Raw genomic sequence first — 19,946 nt, 5'->3', positions numbered from 1 at the left:
GCTGCAAGACTATATCCAGCTATCTCAATCACATAAGAGAGGGTATCATAATCTGTGCTTTGCTCCAAATTTATTTCTAGCAATAAAAGCCCCAATAGTGAGACACATGTGACGCTAGTTATTTCCCCGGGTAGTCCCATTGATGAGATGACTGGTGTGATAAGGGAGTTACAATCTTTTCTGTGACTGGCATTTTATTCTTTAAAAATAATCTCCATTCATATAGTTTATAATTAAAATTAATGGGACTGCTCTAGTGAGCAACTGCTCATTAGTGTGGCTAAGAGGTTTAAAATCTGGCCTGTACCTTCTGTGCATTCTCTGTTGAGATGAAACTCTACAGGAAACATAAGGTCTGTTTCCTGGTCCTACAGAAGGAGTAAGATCAATACTCTACTGCTTCTATCCCTGCTGATAGCCTCCACTGGCCTCTGGGCAAGATGGGGGGGGCGCTCCGTGCTCTGAGAAGGGGCAACACCATGGAGAGAAGGGGTGGGACCTTGGGCAGCCAGCCCTCTGCATTGCTTGGAGTGTGCCGCCACACAGAGTGTGCTACATGGCACTCCGGTGGCAGTTTTCCAGCCACCACCACTGCTGCATTAGGAGTGGCACCTGGGAGTTCCAGGCTGCTTTGAATCACCAGGCCCCAGGGAAACTGCCCCCGTTGCTTCCCTGCCTGACAGTGTTGTTCCTGTACAGTTTGAAGAGGTGCGAGCAAGCATAATACCCTGTCAAAGGGCCTAATCTTTCAGGATGCTAAATTCAGTCGATGGCATCAGCACTTTGAGGGAGCAGGCGGGAAGTCTATTTCGACTTGTGTATCCTACTTGCATAAGACATTAGTAATAACTCTGTGTTATTTGTTTATCATCACACTCTAGGGACTGGGGATTCATTTTAGGTGAATCTATTTGGAGCGCTGAAAAGGAAGCAGAGTAGAGCAAAAAGCCCACATTGTGTATGTGTACAACACTGAATAAAATGTAATGTTTATTGGATTTATTTCCTGGCAGCATCAAATAGATTTGATGGAACCTAGAAAGCTACTTGGCAGCCAAGGAAATTTAAAAGAAGCATTTGTTTTCCATTTGAGTATAATCATAGACAGTAGAAAGGAAACTTTTTTATGTAAATGTAGAGGGGCTAGAAAATTACAGATGACAGAACCTGTGGCAAAGCCCATCAGAGTCAGTCAAAAGATTCTCAGTGACTTCAGTAAGGCTACATCTACGCTGCGGAGCTATTTCAGAATCCCTCTGGAATCCCGAAATAGCTATTCTGGGTCTTAAGAGCAAGCTCGTTATATCGAAATATAATGGGCTTGCTACGCTGACATCTTTGTAAACCTCATTGCATGAGGGATAAGGGAAATTTTGGAATAGCGCCTTATTTCGAAATAACATTGAAATAAGCGATGCAATTTGTGTAGCACAAATTGCATTGCTTATTTCAAGGTAAGGATGCTGTGTAGATGCAACCTAAGAGAACAACTGCAGACCGAAGAAACATAGTCCGTTTAAAAAAGGAAGAATATGAACTTGCACCCACCACATGCCCCAAGGTGGGTGAGCTAATATGAGTGATGGCAGCAACACAGAGAAATGTGCAGCAGCTATGGAGAAAAGAAACACCTACGACCCACCAGTTTCCATAATCAGTATGAAAAGCTCACGGTTAAAGCAGCAATGTGAATGCCTGTGCTCACACTGTCATGATGCCTCAAGGTGCAAGCAAAGAAATGGTACAGCCAGCTAGGACAGCATGGTACCTAACACCACCACCACAGGGTAAATGGCATCTAGCTGAAAGGGGGTCAGTGTGAGAAAGTAATGAGCTGCTTTCAGCAATCTCTGATGTTCAAAAACCATTGCAAAAACTTGCTACGCCATGCACTCTCCCAACAGAGAGTGTGAAAAATGGTATGTAACTAGAAACAGATGATATGAAATGCTGAAGCCTGAAATTATGTGAGTGCGCGCGCACACACACACACCAGGGATAAAGTATTAAGAAAACTGTAAGTGGAAATATACAAGCTTACACCAGACAAGGAAGTCTACATTATGCATTCATGCTTTAGGCGAAGGTCTACAGTAATGAATGTAAATTACACAGCCATGCATAACCTTTACAATAGATATGTGCCTGCACACCTTCGTATGGTCAAGAGTAATAATCAGACTCCATCAGTAACTGTGACCTTGGCTGCCTAATTAGATAGGTGTCCATCACTGAAATTATAACATGTATGCAGCTTGCCATTTAAAAATCATTTAGATTATTAAATAATTGCAAAGTATTTTAATGAAACAGCTAAAATTCTCTAAACATTACAGAGATACAGTGAGCCCTATATAGACTCACCTTGCAATGGGCTGAAGCTCAGAGGCCATTCCACAAATATATCTCCTTCAAAAGATTTAAAATCTGTAACTTCTCCTGATACCAAATAGGCACCTAATAAAAAATCCAGGTGTTCAGTGTCAAGGAATGTGGCATAAGAACAGCCATGGAAATCTATATGCAGGGACAACATGCAGAAATAAAATACTCTATCAAATAACAAGTAGGACTATGCAGCACTTTAAAGACTAACAAGATGGTTTATTAGGTGATGAGCTTTCGTGGGCCAGACCCACTTCCTCAGATCAAATTCTGGAAGAGAATTGGCATGACCACATATACCAAAAGAATACAATGAAAAAAAGTGAACACACTATAAAACTGACAAATCAAATTTCGAACAGAAGGGGCATGAGGGAGCGGGCTAGTATCTATGAGATAATGATACTAGGGGTGATAATTGGGGAAGCTATCTTTGTAATGGGTAAGGTAATTATCATCTTTGTTAAGGCCCATTCGTAGAGTGTCAAATTTAAGCATGAATGGCAGTTCTGAGGTTTCCCTTTGTAGTCTGGTGTTAAAGTCTCTTTCAAGTAACAAAAGACAGGATTATGCAGCACTTTAAAGACTAACAAGATGGTTTATTAGATGATGAGCTTTCGTGGGCCAGACCCACTTCCTCAGATCAAATTGTGGAAGAAAATTGGCACAACCATATATACCAAAGCGATATACAGGCAGTCCCCGACTTACGCGGATCCGACTTATGTCGGATCCGCAGTTACGAATACGGCTTTTCTCGCCCTGGACGACACGGACTGCAGGACCTCGCGATCCCGCTGCCCGTGTACTCCGGGGCGAGAAAAGCTGCTCCGCGTCTCCCTGGTCTGCAGACCAGGAAGACGCGGAGCAAAGCCGTAGAGGGGCTGGGTCTCCGGGGCAGCCCAGGTGCGCCTGAGCTGTCCCGCCGCCGGCTTCCCCCGCGGCTTTGCAAAGCCGTGGGGGAAGCCAGCGGCAGGATAGCCCAGGCACGCCTGGGCTGTCCCGCTGCAGGCGTGCTCCAAGGCTTTGCTCCCCATCTCTCTGCAGACCAGGGAGACGGGGAGCAAAGCCGTGGAGCACGCCCGCAGGGGGACAGCTCAAGCGCACCCGGGCTGTCCCGCTGCGGGCATGCTCCAAGGCTTTGCTCCCCATCTCCCTGGTCTGACCAGCAGACCAGGGAGATGGGGAGCAAAGCCTCGGAGCACGCCAGCAGTGGGACAGCCGCGGCGCGCCTGGACTGTCCCGCTGCCCGCGTGCTCTGCGGCTTTGCTCTGTGTCTCCCAGGTCAGCAGACCAGGGAGATGAAGCAAAGCCGTGGAGGACTTGGGCATCCCCACCTCCGTCTCCCTGGTCTGCTGGGGGGGGTGCAGCTAGTGCCGCCCCCCCCCCCCCCCAGAAGACCAGGCTTTTCTTGCCTACCCCTGGGGTAGAGCAGCTGGGGGCTGCCGGGTTGGTCCCGCAGCGCTGCTCCGGACCAACCCGGCAGCACCCCAGCTGCTCTGCCCCAGGAGTCCTGATTCAGCCACTGCTGGTCAGTTTCAGCAGCGGCTGAATCAGGACGCCTGAGGCAGAGCAGCTGGGGTGCTGCTGGGTTGCTCCAGTAGCGCCGAGGAGCCGCGCTACTGGAGCAACCCAGCAGCACCCCAGCTGCTCTGCCCCAGGCGTCCCCAAGTCAGCCACTGCTGAAACTGACCAGCGGCTGACTACAGGAAGCGCGAGGCAGAGTTGCTCTGCCCCAGGCTTCCTGGAATCAGCCGCTGATCAGTTTCAGCAGCAGCTGACTTGGGGACGCCTGGGTTTCTTAAGTTGAATCTGTATGTAAGTCAGAACTGGCGTCCAGATTCAGCCGCGGTTGAAACTGATCAGTTTCAGCAGCGGCTGACGCCAGTTCCAACTTACATACAGATTCAACTTAAGAACAAACCTACAGTGCCTATCTTGTACGTAACCTGGGGACTGCCTGTAATCAAAAAAGTGAACACACAAAAAATTGACACCTAATAAACCATCTTGATTTTTGATTGTATCCCTTTGGTATATATGGTCATGCCAATTTTCTTCCACAATTTGATCTGAGGAAGTGGGTCTGGCCCACGAAAGCTCATCACCTAATAAACCATCTTGTTAGTCTTTAAAGTGCTGCATAGTCCTGTCATTTGTTTCAGCAAGACTAGACTAACACAGCTACATCTCTATTACTCTTTGAAGTAAGATACATGTAATAAGGTCGTTAAGACTATGCCCAGGTTGGTTGAAATGAAAAGAAACTGGTTTATCCTTGTGAAGATGTCTGATTTGTGGACATTAATTCTTTGGCGAAGTGTCTGAGAAGTTTGTCCAATATACATAGCAGAAGAACACTGTTGGCATATGATGGCATAAATTATATTTCTGGATGAACAGGAATATGTGTTCTTGATCTTGTAACTGACATGGTTAGGTCCAGTGATGGTGTCACCAGAGTAAATTTGTGGACAAAGTTGGCAACGGGGTTTGTTGCAAGGGAAAGTTCCAAGGTTGGTATTGTTGTGGTATGTCCCGTGGTTGTTAGTAAGAATCATCCTGATGTTAGGTGGTTGTCTATAGGAGACTATGGGTCTGTCCCTCAGAGCCTCTCTGAGTGTAGTATCCTTGTTCCAGTATAGGTTGTAGGTTACTGATAATGCGTTGGAGGGGTTTACATTGGGGGCTATAGGTGATGACAAGTGGTGTTCTATTGTTGGTTTTCTTGGGCCTGTCTTGAAGTAGATGGTTTCTGGGTATTCGTCTGGCTCTTTCAATTTGTTTTTTTATTTCCCCTGGTGGGTAATTGAGATTTACAAATGCTTGGTAGAGATCCTGAAGTTTCTGGTCTCTGTCAGTGGGATTAGAGCAGATGCGGTTGTACCTAAGTGCTTGGCTAAAGATGATGGATCGTATGGCGTGTCCTGGATGGGAGCTGGAGGCATGTAGGTAACTGTAGGAGTCAGTGGGTTTTCTGTAGAGAGTGGTATTTAATTTACCATTAGTAATTTGTACGGTGGTGTCCAGGAAATGGATCTCTCGTGTAGAATGGTCCAGGCTGAGATTGATGGTGGGGTGTAAGTTGTTAAAGTCTCTGTGGAATGGGTCCAGTGTTTCTTAGCCATGGGTCCAAATCATAAAGATGTCATCGATGTAGCGTACGTAAAGGAGGGGTAAAAGGGGACGGTATCTGAGGAAACTTTGTTCTAAATCAGCCATAAAGATGTTAGCATTCTGTGGGGCCATGTGGGTACCCATGGCTGTGCTGCTGATCCGGAGGATTAAGTTGTCCCCAAATTGGAAATAATTGTGGGTGAGAACAAAGTTACATAGGTCTCCTACCAGATTGGCTGTGGTATTTGTTCTATGTGATTCCCAAAATCCATAAACCTGGACTCTCCGGACGTCCCATCATTTCAGGTATTAGCACACTCACTACTGGATTATACAGCTATGTAGACTCTCTTCTCAAACCCTATGCAAGCAACACTCCCAGCTATCTCCAAGATACTACTGACTTCTTGAGAAAACTACAAAACATGGATAACCTCCCTGATAACACCATCCTTGCCATCATGGATGTAGAAGCTCTCTACACCAATATTCCACATGAAAATGGATTAGAAGCGATTAGAAACACTATCCTAGAGGATACCACAGCCAATCTTTTTTGTTTCAGCAAGCTCAGACTAACATGGCTACATCTCTGTTACTAAATAACAAGGAATAAGTCATAACTTATAGTATCCATACCTCATTTACCTCAAACAAGGTTACCCCTTGATTTTATTCTCTTCTACCTCAATGTATGATCATGAGCTACCTATCCATTGGTTCAGGCATGTAGCCTTCCGGGGCAGGCTGGGAATCTGTTGCAAATCTTCTTCCTTCTTCTTTTACCTGGGACACAGGTAAAAAGAACATTGGGGGATGGCAAGATTCATGTAGGGGGCAGCACAGCTCTTCCTGTAAAAAAATCATAAATGAATCATGTGTCTCTGCGAGGCTGGGGTGAGGGGTGGGGAGGAGATTGTCAACATTAATTCAAGAATGATTGTCATTCATTCATGCATCTGACAAAGTGGGTCTTTGCCCACGAAATCTTATGCTCCAACACTTCGGTTAGTCTATAAGGTGCCACAGGACTCCTCACCGCTTCAGCATTCATTGTGACTCATTGGCAATTGTCTTGCAGAATTTTCTTTGACAATCCATCAGCCCTAATAGTGATCCATTCTACTACGTGAAAATACAGGAACTTGGCTATGTTACTTGCCATGTAAAGTCATCAACAGGGCTGGGGGAAGGGAAGAGGACAACCACAGGCTGTTGCATGTGTGTGAGGATAAATATTTAAGAGATGCATTCATTTTTCACTAATGCACAAAGAAATGTGATTAAGAAACTTTAAATGAAGACTGACTAAAGCCAATACAGAAATGATGGCAGGATGCTTGGTCTGAAAGGGTATGTCTACACTACCCCGCTAGTTCGAACTAGCGGGGTAATGTAGGCATACCGCACTTGCAAATGAAGCCCGGGATTTGAATTTCCCAGGCTTCATTTGCATAAACTGGGCGCCGCCATTTTTAAATCCCTGCTCGTTCGAACCCCGTGCTGTGTGGAATGAGGAGTAACGGTAGTTCGGACTAGGAAGCCTAGTCCGAACTCCCTAGTTCGTGCCGCGTGTAGCCGCGCGGCACGGGGTTCGAACGAGCAGGGATTTAAAAATGGCGGCGCCCAGTTTATGCAAATGAAGCCCGGGAAATTCAAATCCCGGGCTTCATTTGCAAGTGCGGTATGCCTACATTACCCTCCTAGTTCGAACTAGGAGGGTAGTGTAGACATACCCCAAAATAGTGTGATTTCCTTGACAAGTCACAAAGAAAGTATCTTAATATTCCATATGCATGGGCTGTGGGTGAAACTTCCCCTGAGGGAGGCTAGCTCCTTCTCCTGCCTTTTCTGCCTGCAGCCCCACTCAGGCCCTGCCTCCCGCCACCACTGACTCACCACTAGTCTCTTCATACACACTCTGGGAGGTCTTCCCCCTCAACCAGCCTCTCTGCCCATCTGCTGCTCACCTCCTCAATCTCTGCCCCCACCAGACTCCCTCACCCATCACAAGAGACCTCCCCTGTCTGCTGTGTCACTGGCTCACATCTTGCCTCCTCACTCTTCCTCTGCCACTCCTCCATAAGAGCCTCTCCCTTTTCACCTTAAAGCACTAATAACATTCCCCTATGGGGACTGAATAGCTATAGATCAATTGCCAGATGGATTCTGCTCTCCATGGCATGGAGTTTGGTGTATACTGGATAGAGATTGATGTGGTTTTAGACTATCTTCACCAAACTTTTACAAAAGGGTCTCTGACAGCCCACATTAAAGCAGTAGTTTAATAACCCTATGTTATACGGAATTCCTTGCCAGACTTGTTGAGGTAAACCGGGTGTGAATAAAACCAGTAGATTAGGGGTGTGGAACCTTTTTTGGGTCGGGGGCCACTGAGCCACAGAAAAATCTGTCAGGGGACACACAAAAATGAGAAGCAAAGTGAGAAGTCCCTGACTGAGAAGGAAAAAGACACTGCTCATATTCCCCTCAAACACCAGAGCCTAGGGGTAATCAGGATAGTAGATTTTGTGTGCTCCAGCTCTATGAGTGGGTGGCAGGGGGACTGGAGTGCTGGTGCAGGTTCCCCAATGCAGGGGGTGTCCCTAAGCCTCAGGAGTTGGATTTGGCCCTCAGGCCTGAGGTTCCCCACTCCTGCACTAGATCATGAAAGGCCAGATCTACACTAAAGGGGAAGGTTGAATCAAGATACATAATTCCAGTTACATTACAGTGAGAGGCTGACAGGAGCGAATACTCCTGTTGGCTTCCCTTACTCCTCATAGAAGCCAGAGTACCTGCCACCAACGGGGGCACCTTCTGAGTTCAATTTAGCAGGTCTTAATTAGACCTGCTAAATAGAACTCTGGAAGATAGATCATGGCAGTGTTGCTCTTCCACTTAGTGAAGACACAGCCAAAGAAACTCACTGTGTATGTCAGCGAGAGTAGACACAAATATTTCTGCTGGGTACAGAGAGTAACTTGCATAGCATGGGAATTACTGATGGGTCATTTGGAAGCCGTTTTATTTAACCCAAATAGCACATTTCCCTAAAATATAAAGCCAGCTGAATGTGGCCAAAGGGTTCCCTCGCATTGGCAAATGCCAGTTAAATGGCTTCATTACCACTTTAATGGCCCCTTTAACAGTTCAGTGATTGGCTATTAGAACTTTGGAATGCTTCTTCACTTGAGTAAAATTATTCGGGGATCTCCTCAGCATCTGTCTCACTCCCCTGCCTGTTGGTGGTTTGCCGCTCACATCCTCACACTCCATGTCCATCCAGCCAGGAGGATGGACATGGCCAGCGCTGGAGACTTGTGGAGGGGAGATGGTTGGAGTGGAAGAGAGGAGGCAAACTCACCAGGCAGCAGCAGCAGGCAATGGGAACCTCTGGAAAGGGTCAGAGGAGTCAGGGGAAGAGGTGATGGGAGGTCTCTACCGTCCAGATGTGGAGCAGCAGAAGTGGCTGCACTAAGGAAGTCACTTCCCTTGCCTGTCATGGTTCCTGTCAATTTGGAAGCTTTGCATCAGGTGATAAAAGACATCTCAGAAACGGACAGTGTTGTCAGATCTAAGAAGGCAGCTAAGTAGCACTGGCACTATCACAGAAATAACCTTCCTCAGCACTACCACCTTCTAGCTAAAAATGTGCAGGGCATCTTAGGCTAGGCTGTCCTTTTCTTCTAAAAGCCTGTGACACTATGAAAGTCCATTGGGAATTAAAATGTTAGAGAGGAGCTTGCCAAGGTTGTCATGGCAAACATCAGCAAATCATGCCAAATAGCTGCTTGCAACACTCCTTGAAGGGCCTTCTGGTGTTCATTCTGTATCTTGCATCTTTTCACTGTGTAATACCTAGAGGTTCTTCACCATATGTCCTCTGTTTCTATGACTACACTCACTTCATTTTCCCAACTAACGCAGCTAAAAAGACAGCATGGCACTTTGAAACTGGAAATAGATATGACACAAATAATACAATTTTTCTGTGTTTCAGCCAGTAAAACCATATTATTGTTGTTTTGATTAGACTCAAAACAGAGATGTCGACAGCTCTTTTATGTGATAAAAATACACATGACAACAAACAGATGATATGATGGCTGCCAAGAGGAGATTATAGTGGAATATTGTAACTTCCATATATTCTGGACTCAGTTGCAGGTCTGAGGCGCCCTCACTTTCATTAAGTGTGGCAAAGAAGAAGGGAAAGAAAGCATACTCCTTTTTACTGTCCAGGCCAAATTCTGTGCTGACTTACTCCTTATATAAATGCATTGTAGCACTGTTTTTCATGAGTGTGAGGTAATGCAGAATATGGGTCATCCTTTCTAAGTGTAGACAAAGAAGAGTAACTCTTCTGAATATATGAAATAACTGCCACGGGAGTTGGGATCACAAATGAAAATCTTTGTTTTGTAGCCTCATATAGGACCATGCACTTCAACTAATCTTCTATCCTATGTTAGTACTGATGTACCATTTCTTTGGCTGCCACACTACTTTTCCAGTCCTTGGGCTCTCCTGAGCAAAACTTCCATTCTAACAAAAATAGGCCAGAATGATTCTGTGATGTGTACAGACTGGGACCAACACAGTTACTCATGGTGTGAACCTATTCAAATTTAAACGGGATTTTTCCAGCTGAAAAGTTAGATGGATTAATTCTAAGGTAGGTGGCTCTTGTGGCATTTTAGCACCATTAAGGCTCATTGTAAGAAAATAAAATGTTGAGAAGTATGCTGATTTAAAGGAGCTAATTATTGTTTCCAGGCTTTGTGCAGGTTGGCTTCCAACTGTGCTGTTTTTTAAACAAAAAGTTTCAAGAGTGTAAGGTGTTTGACAGATATGTTGTTTTCCTCTTAGGTGGCATGGAGAACATAAAACATCATACCTTTGCTTTATCTCACTATACCTATACCGTGCTGTCTACCTTAAAATATGCTAATGGAGCACCTATTGTGCATATCTACAGTGATTCAGACTTCAGCAGTCCTGATGTCCAGGGTCCAATAATTAATTTTAATGTACTGGATGAAAATGGAGATGTTATCGGCTATTCCCAGGTATACTAGTAATTTTATTTCACTCAACATAATGTTCAGTGTATACATTAAACACCTTTGTGATGATCTTTTCCTCCTCAGCATTTATATTGTACATAAAAATATTCCCTATGTGTATGTTTTTCTTCGTACGTCTACATGACCCATTTAGTGTTTGTTTATTTTTAAAGTAATTGAAAGATAGGACAATAAAAGTGTCTGCAGGATGCAGTGTGTATAATACCTGATGCCAACAGCTATTGCAGTTTTTAATGCTGGATCTGCAGTGGAGTATGAAAAAGTTGGCCTCAGTTTATCCTGTACTGTTTATCTATGGCTATATCTATGAGATTGGGATGTGATTTCCCAATATGTGTGATTGTACTCACACTAGTTCTCACCAAACTAGCACAAGTATAAATAACAGTGTAGCTGCAGTAGATGGGTGGTGTCAATGGTGACACAGCTGAGACACACTGTGTACAAACTTCATTGAAACAGGTGGGTATGGGTCAGCTGGTACTCCTACTCCCCAGCTATTTATACTTGTGCTAGCTGTATGAGAGATAATGTGAATATGTGTTCCTGAGCAGGAGAATCACACTTCCAGCTCTTGGCGTAGATGAAGCTTTAGTCCTAACAGTCTGACGGGTGGGGATGATTCAGTATAGCAGGTATCTTTCTCTCTTTCCTTCAACCAGTGCTCCAGCCGAGGTGCTAGGGAGTACTATGTTACTGCATGTGCTGCCCTTTTAGATGAGATTACAAATTGAGGTCTTGAATGTTTTTGGCCTTGAAGGATTCCACAGAAATGTAAGAGTTTGGCCAGGATATTCGGATTAGTCCCCATTTACCAGTATGGATAATTATTGGAGACGGGCGAAAAAATTCTGCGGAAAAACAGTTTTTGTCAAAATTTTCCTGTTTGTCCAAATTGAAATATTGTATGGAGGCTGTTCAGCTTTAACAAAATTGCAACAGAACGCAGTCTGGTTTCCTGCCAGCTTGTTTGCCTGGAATTTTGGCCATCTGCCTGCCTAACTGGCCTGGACTCCTGGACACCAAGGCTATGTCTAGACTGCATCCCTTTTTTTAAAAGGGATGCAAATTAGACATATCGTAATTGCAAATGAAGCGGGGATTTAAATCCTCCCCGCTTCATTAGAATAAAAATGTCTGCTGCTTTTTTCCGGCTCAGAGCTTTGCTGGAAAAAAGCACCAGTCTAGATGCGGATCTTTCGGAAAATAAAGCCTTTTCCAAAAGATCCCTTATCCCTCATTTTAATAAGGGATCTTTCGGAAAAGGCTTTATTTTCCGAAAGATCCACGTCTAGACTGGCGCTTTTTTCCGCCAAAGCTCTGAGCAGGAAAAAAGCGGCAGCCATTTTTATGCTAATGAAGCGGGGGGGATTTAAATCCCCACTTCATTTGCAATTGCGATATGTCTAATTTGCATCCCTTTTACGAAAAAGGGATGCAGTCTAGACACAGCCCAAGGCTTTCTAGGTCCTTGGAACTGTGTGATTGGGAATGTCAGGGCTTCCAAATTGTAGTGAAACCAAATGTCAAAATAACAAAATCTCCCCAACAAAGAATGACCTCAGCTTAGCGGTAATAATTGCTTTTATATGTACAGTAATATTCTTGAGGAAGCTTTTATTTCATGGTTATATGAACAGAGTAATGGTTTAAAATCGCATTCATTGTCCGGTTTAGAAAACCCCTAAAATTTAAGCCTGCTGCACAGTGGCACAAGGATCGCTGCAGGAATATGATTTTTTTTTAAAAAAAGATAGTGGAGTTATTAATTATTATCATAATTATGTGAAACTTATGTTTTCTCACTGCATCAGTACTTGAGTTGGGGACAGGCATTTAACAATCCCTTTGAGTTGCCACCAGTGCTTAGCAAAAAATAAGCATGACTGCTGCCTGATCCAAACAACGTTTTCAACGTTAAAAAGTGCTCTAAACTCTCAAGAGAAAATATTCTTTAGCCATGTAATTTCATTGTTGCTGCTTGCTCTTGGAGCTGCTCATAAAAAGATGATTTAATCAACTGCACATTCTGGATTTTGAATTGCAGTAGACCAATGGTTTTCAAGTTCTTTTCATCTGCAGACCCCTACAAAATTTAGAATGGAGATGTGGAACCTTTTAGAAATCTTCGACATAGTCTGCAGACCGCCAAGTGTCCACAGGCCAGTGCACTAGACTAGATCACTGCTGACATCAGTATGTTAAATGAAAGGATGATAAAGATTCTTCTTTGTGTAGATGCTGTGCTGGTAGTGGGCTCTCCTGTGTGCCTTCCACCATCTCCAATTATTCCTCATTTCTTTCTTAAGCTCTCGGCTGAGAGAGCCAAGGTCATTTTCATTTCCCTGGCTTGGCCAATACAGTGTTGGTTTCCCCCCCTTTTTGCCATCTCTCTTCAACCCTGCGTACCGCTTCCTCTCCATCCTGACTTACCCAAAAACAATGCTGAATCTTGTCTGCAGCACTCACTTGCTGCATTGAGAGGAATAGCAGCGTTTGGCCACTGTCCCACAGATCTCCTTTCACAGTAGGAAACCCTATACCAGGATGGCCTGTTCAGCAAAATGGAAGTGATTTTCAGCCAACACTGGCCTCCATCCAGGGTATTTTGGAATATCTGCTGCTTCAGTCATTGGAGTTTGTGTTTAGTTTTTTTAAACTGCATCTGGCAGTAATATCGGCATTTCATCACACCATTTATGGAAGATCTGTCTTCTCCAGTGCTATAGTAGCAAGATTCTTTAAAAGATTCCTTCTTCTACATCCTCTGGTCTGAGAATTGGTTCTTCTGTGGGAACTTTGCTCTGTACTAAACAGCTTTAATGAGACCTCTACCTGAACCCTAGCACCTTGTCTGTCCCTTTCCACTTTATGTCACAAAATTGTGTTCCAGGTAGTGATACCATATTCAGGAAGAGCTTGTAACTCCTTAAATACAATCCTCCAAAGACAAAATGACTTTACAACTACATCCAAAATTTTTGTCTAGAGTGGTTACTCAGTTTCATTTGAACAAGCAGTAAATGTACCTCTGTTCATGCTTAAATCCATTCAGTTCTGGAGAATGATGTTAGATGTCAGGTGATATGAAGCCTTTTTATCTGGAGAGGATTAAACCATCTCATGCTTCACCTCATTTGTTTGTGTCATATGCTGATTGAATGGAAGGTCAAGGTGTCTCTTCAGAGACAGTCTCTAAATGGCTAACACCATGCATCAACACTGCATGTGAAATAGTTTCAACTGCATAAGAATGGCCATACTGTGTCAGACCAAAAGTCCATCTAATCCAGTATCCTGTTTTCCAACCAAGGCCAATATCAGGTGCCCCAGAGGGAATGAATAGAACAGGTAATCAGCTAGCCATCCAACCTATTCCCAGGTTCTTATAAACAACAGCTAGGGGCACCATCCCTGCTCATCTTGGCTAATAGCCATTGATGGACTTATCCTTCATGAATTCATCTAGCTCTTTTTTGAACCCTGTTATAGTCTTAACTGTGTTTTATGAAGAAATACTTCATTTTGCTTGTTTTAAAGCTGCTGCCTATTACTTTCATTTGGTGACCCCTAGTTCTAGTGTTATGAGAAGGAGTAAATAACATCTTATTTCCTTTTTCTAAACCAATTATGATTTTATAGACTGCAATCATATCCCCGTTAAGTCATTTTTCAAAGCTAAAAAGTTCTAGTCTTATTACTCTCTCCTCATACTGAAGCTGTTTCATACCCATAATCATTATTGTTGCCTTTTTTTAAAAATCCTTTCCAATTCCAATATGTCTTTTTTTTTTAAGATGGAACAACCACATCTTGCACGTAGTGTTCAACATGTAAGCATACCATGGATTCATATAGAGGCAATATGATCTTTTCTTTCTTATTATCTACCCCTTTTTTAATGATGCCCAGAATTTTGTTCTCTTCTTTGACTGCCCCTGCACATCAAGTGAATGTTTTCAAAGAACTATCCACGAAGACTCCAATATCTCTCTCTTCAGTGGCAACAGTTTATTTAGATCACATCATTTTATCTGTATGGTTGGGATTATATTTTCCACATGCATTGTTTTGCATTTATCAACATTGAATTTCATTTTCCATTGTCTTGCCCTGTCACCCACTGTTGTGAGATCCCTTTGCAACCCTTTGCAGTCAGCTTTGGATTTCAGTATTTTGAGTAATTTTATATCATCTGCAAATTTTGTCACCAGTTACCAATCTATCAGAGGATCTTCCCTCACATCCCATGGCAGCTTGCTTGCCTGCTTACTCCCTCTCAGCAGTTGCTATCTCGTTCTGCCAGGACATGAGCAACAGCCATGGTGTTCCTCAGTTACTTTTCCATAGTGGACATTTCAGGGCTGTTATATGGTCACTGTTATATATGTTCATGATGCCTTAACCAATTCTTCCAAGTTGGATGCAGGTTTTGGAAGAGTGGTCTGGCAGTCCTTGGTTTGGTAGACTCTGAGGCCTGCCTTCTGAGGAGTACTGTTTGTGAGTCACCAAAGTCAAATACACAGCCATACCTATTCAAAGAAGAAAGGATTACTTATTGCAATTGTGATTCTTTGAGATGTTGTGCAAATGTGTATTTCACAAATCACCCTCTGTCCTCCCTGCTTCAGAGTCTCCTTTCTAGGCACTTGGTGTAAGAAACTTAGGGAGGGGGGACAGGTTGTCACCCCGGGGTGCATTCTAGAAGTGTTGGGAACTGCAGAAACTCCTCTCTGACACACTCTCTGTTTGGGGGCAGAGCCAGCCTTATGTAGGCCCTAGCATTTAGCATGACAGCAAGTGGTACCACTCACCCAGACTGTCACCTGAGTTCCAGCAGCAGACACCAGCCAGTTTTCCGTCTCCTTGGGCACACATCCCTCTGGTATTTAAACCCAAAATTATGCCATCTTGCACTGCACATGGATCTGTCTGGTGTAAGCTCATTAATGAGTCCAGCCCTCCTTTAGTCTGGACGGGAATAGGCACAATATGCTTGTATTAACCCAAGATAGATATTAAGTGATTGTAAGTGATAGCAAAGTGATTGTAGCAGATTACCTAGTAAATAAAGAAAACCACAAACTAAGCCTAAGATACTAGAAAGACTGGATATGAATTGGAAGTTTCTCACCCTAACTGATGATACAAACAGGCATGTAGATTTGTAAGCCACAAGCCGCACTTGCGTTGCAGCTTGTGATCCCCACCTCCATCTCTAGTTCTTTTTTTTTCAGAGCTTCTCTCAGACCTTGACTTGTGGCACCCTAAAAGGAGTCCAGAGACATGAACTGGCTACATGACCTTGCAGATTCATAGCAGCCATTACTTACAGGCTGGCTGAAACATCTGCAGGACAGCTAACCAGGCGGGGGATACACGTCTCCTGAGGTCTGTTCTTTTCCTCAGTGGCCCATTACTCTGAATGGGCCCTTCACAACCAGCTATTTAAACTGAAAGCATCTTGCCTAGTGGGCGTCACCCCTATGTGACTGTATGTTTCATGCAGATACTTTGGCACTATTCATAACGTCAAATACAAAAATGATACAGGCATAAAAATAAGAAAACCACATTGAGCATATCAGAACTTTTCTGGTGACATCTCATATGCTCCATCCTGTTCAAAATGCATCATAATGATGCCATAATCTTATCAAAGTATCACTAGGAAGAATATGGGGTTTACAGAGGGTCAGAGAAGTTCTGCCTTGTATAGCCATGGGGGAGGGTCTATGGCCATGGGGGTAGGGTCTATGGCCAAGCACTGCCCCTCTATCAGAATGCGCTGGGCACACACATCTTGAAGAACCACATTTACAGTAATTTTAAAAATACATGTTGGCAACATTATATTTGCAGTAAATGTTAGGCTAATTGTTTAGTTAAAGTAATGTATAGTTTCATGCATTTTTAGAATTCACAAATAACACATTTCAATATAAAGAATATATACGAACTTTTATATGTAGTCACATTCTTCACATATCTTGTATAATAGATGGAAGAGTCAAAAAATTTGATTTGATAAAAGGGGGAGATGCAGTGCATCAAATTTCACCTGCTTTGTATCTACAGCGTTATTTTTATAGATGTCTGATACAGACAGATCTAGTCAAATTGGAAAACAATGGTAATAGTTTGATTTCTGAGTATGGAAATGTTTACTTTAGTGTAATCATGCTTGTGGCCTGATGATCTGAAAGCTACTAAATGTTTGTCTTTGATTTTATGATTAACTGGCATACAATACATATCACCCTTGGTGTAAACTTAATTCTCTTGTGTTGGGAAGACACCAGGCTCAGAGGTCAGTTAATTTAGGCCCTGGTCTTCGAGGTGGCATTTAATTCAGGGAAAGTGGGATAACATTTCTACGTGAGGAGAATAATACTTCTGAGAAGTTCCTGTCTACTAGTAGATACCTAACTACTAATTATTTACTCCAATTGTGTTCCAGTTAATTTTTTCAAATAGACAAAATCCTAATTGTTTTATTTTATTACTGGTGATACCCATTCTGTACATAATGTATTCATAACTAATCATTCAAATCATTTCTTCCGTCTGGTATTTTTTGTGTGCCTTAGTTTCTGAGCACCAATAATGTGGTTTGACAAGTGTTCAATAGCTGAGTGACTCATTCTACACAGAATTTTATGGCAAGGGTTGAGAGAGTTTTATTTGTAGCATTTGCATTTGGCCAGAAAGACTTTAAAAGTAAAAGTGACAGGCTCTTTGGAGGATACCAAGCTTACAGTTAATCCTTGAGATTTACATAACTTAGTCAATATTCAAAACTCGGAAATAAGTCCAAGATATTTAAGATTTCAAAGGCAAGCAATCAAATATGTGACATTTAACACTGCTACTGCAACATGAAAGCAAGGAAAATCATAACTTTTGTCTATGCAGAGTTTTGAAGGGAAGCAATTCTTAGCCTGTTACCAATGTTAAAGTCCGCTCCTTACTATTGTCAAAGTATTATCATCCACAGTTAACAAGATTGTGCTACTAAAACACAAACATGCTTGAATTACATACACAGGGTCATTTATGCAGTGAGAGAATTGCCATGGGCTGCAGATTGATCCTTGAGAAAACACTTCATTCAAATGTTGAAGATCAAATAAATGAATCCCCTTGAAGCCTAACACACAAATGAGACTCTGTCATGATTACATCTCTAAAGGGTGACAGTGTTCTTGACAGCATGCTGTCCCAATAGGTATGATTTAGAATGCCTGAAGGTTTAGAAGTTATGAGCTGAAAGTGAAATAATTTAAAAGTTGAGCTGTTATCCCATTTGTTTATTTAAATATATCTTTGCATTTACTGACGGTTATCTCTATTTTCAAATATTGTTTATTGAAGAAACTTTACTTGAATATTAAACATGTTATAAATGTAATGGGCAGCTTAGTTACTGGACTGGAATCCATTCAGTACAGGCAGTCCCCGACTTACGCGGATCCGACTTATGTCGGATCCGCACTTACGAACGGGGCTTTCTCGCCCCGGAGCTCACAGGCAGCGGTCAGCCACCTCGAGCTCCGGGGCGAGAAAAGCTGCTCCCGGTGCCCCTGGTCTGCTGGGGACCGTCTCCAGCAGACCAGGGGCATCGGGAGCAAACCCGCAGCAGCGGCGGGTTCCCGCGCTTCTGAGGCTTTGCCAGAGCAAAGCCTCAGAAGCACGGGAACCCGCCACTGCTGCGGGTTCGCTCGCGGTGCCCCTGGTCTGCTGTGGACCGTCTCCAGCAAACCAGGGGCACCAGGAGCAAAGCGGTCCGGCGCTAGAGCAAAGCCTCAGAGGCGAGGCACACACCCCTTCCCCCCGCTGCCGCTTTGCTCCCTGTGTCCCTGGTCTGCTGAGGGGAGGGGGCGCAGCTAGTGTGCCCCCCCCAGCAGACCAGGCTTTTGTTGTGGACCCTGGGGCAGAGCAGCTGGGGCGCTGCCGGTTGGTCCCGCAGCGCCGCTCTGGGCACTACTGGACCAACCCGGCAGCACCCCAACTGCTCTGCCCCAGGCGTCCTGATTCAGCCGCTGCTGGTCAGTTTCAGCAGCGGCTGAATCAGGACTCCTGGGGCAGAGCAGCTGGGGTGCTGCTGGGTTGGTCCAGTAGCGCCGAGGAGCGGTGCTACTGGAGCAACCCAGCAGCACCCCAGCTGCTCTGCCCCAGACATCCCCAAGTCAGCCGTTGCTGAAACTGACCAGCGCTGACTACAGGAAGCCCGAGGCACAGTTGCTCTGCCCCGGGCTTCCTGGAATCAGCTGCTGATCAATTTCAGCAGCAGCTGACTTGGGGTTCTTAAGTTGAATCTGTATGTAAGTCAGAACTGGTGGTCAGTTTCAGCAGCGGCTGAATCTGGACGCCAGTTCCGACTTACATACAGATTCAACTTAAGAACAAACCTACAGTCCCTATCTTGTACGTAACCCGGGGACTGCCTGTACACTGCTGCTAGTTAAAATTATTTAAACAAAAGTTATTTGGAGACTCCAAAAACAGTAGTCACTCACAAGGTTTTGCTCATGTCCCAGTCTTTTCATGTAAGCTTGCTTTCCTAGCCAGGGCTTGGCTACTGTTATCTAGAAGTCTAAGTAATAGTGTTGCTCTTAAATGCTACTAAATTACAGTTTTCTTCTTTGGGACGCTTTTAGGGTTCCTGTTCCTTACCCTGAAAATGTTTCTTCTCAGAAAAGCTATCTGTACACAACCATTTGCAACCAACTGTAGTAGTGAACTGAAGACACCTGCATTTGACTCACAAGGGCTATGTCTACACTGGCATGATTTTCTGGTTTTCCATTAAAAGTATTTTCGGAAAAGCGCGTCTAGATTGGCAGGACGCTTTTCCGCAAAAGCACTTTTTGCGAAAAGCGTCCGAGGCCAATCTAGACGCGCTTTTCTGCAAAAAAAAGCCCCGATCACCATTTTCGCAATCAGGGCTTTTTTGCAGAAAACAAATCTCTGCTGTCTACACTGGCCCTTTTGCGCAAAAGTTTTTTGGAAAAAGACTTTTGCCCGAACGGGAGCAGCATAGTATTTCCGCAAAAGCACTGACAATCTTACATGAGATCGTCAGTGCTTTTGCGGAAATTCAAGCGGCCAGTGTAGACAGCTGGCAAGTTTTTCCGGAAAAGCGACTGCTTTTCCGGAAAAAGTGGCCAGTCTAGACACAGCCAAGCTTTTGAAGTATATACCAAGCAGAATGGTGATACTCCATAAAGAAGCAATCTTATGGACTTTACTAACTAAAACATAGGCATTAGAAGTTTTTGTAAAAAACCCCCATTTATTTCAAGTGATGGTACAATGTGAGAAGTTGCAGGACTGGTTTCCCAACACTGCTTC

The 19,946-nt window shown here is 43.9% G+C and overlaps 1 protein-coding gene across 1 annotated transcript in view; it reads left to right on the top strand.

Moving 5' to 3' along the window:
• The window catches only part of MOCOS (molybdenum cofactor sulfurase), a 346,276-nt gene that overhangs the window by 239,179 nt on the left and 87,151 nt on the right, over positions 1–19,946 (top strand). Inside the window, exon 6 of the mRNA XM_075921610.1 lies at positions 10,375–10,574. Coding sequence (XP_075777725.1) covers positions 10,375–10,574 — 200 coding nt within the window. The remainder of the gene's footprint in view (positions 1–10,374; positions 10,575–19,946) is intronic.

The sequence above is a fragment of the Pelodiscus sinensis genome, chromosome 2 (genome assembly GCF_049634645.1).
Source record: "Pelodiscus sinensis isolate JC-2024 chromosome 2, ASM4963464v1, whole genome shotgun sequence".
In the NCBI taxonomy this organism is placed as follows: Eukaryota; Metazoa; Chordata; order Testudines; family Trionychidae; genus Pelodiscus; species Pelodiscus sinensis.
This window is presented reverse-complemented; position numbering and strand designations above follow the sequence as displayed.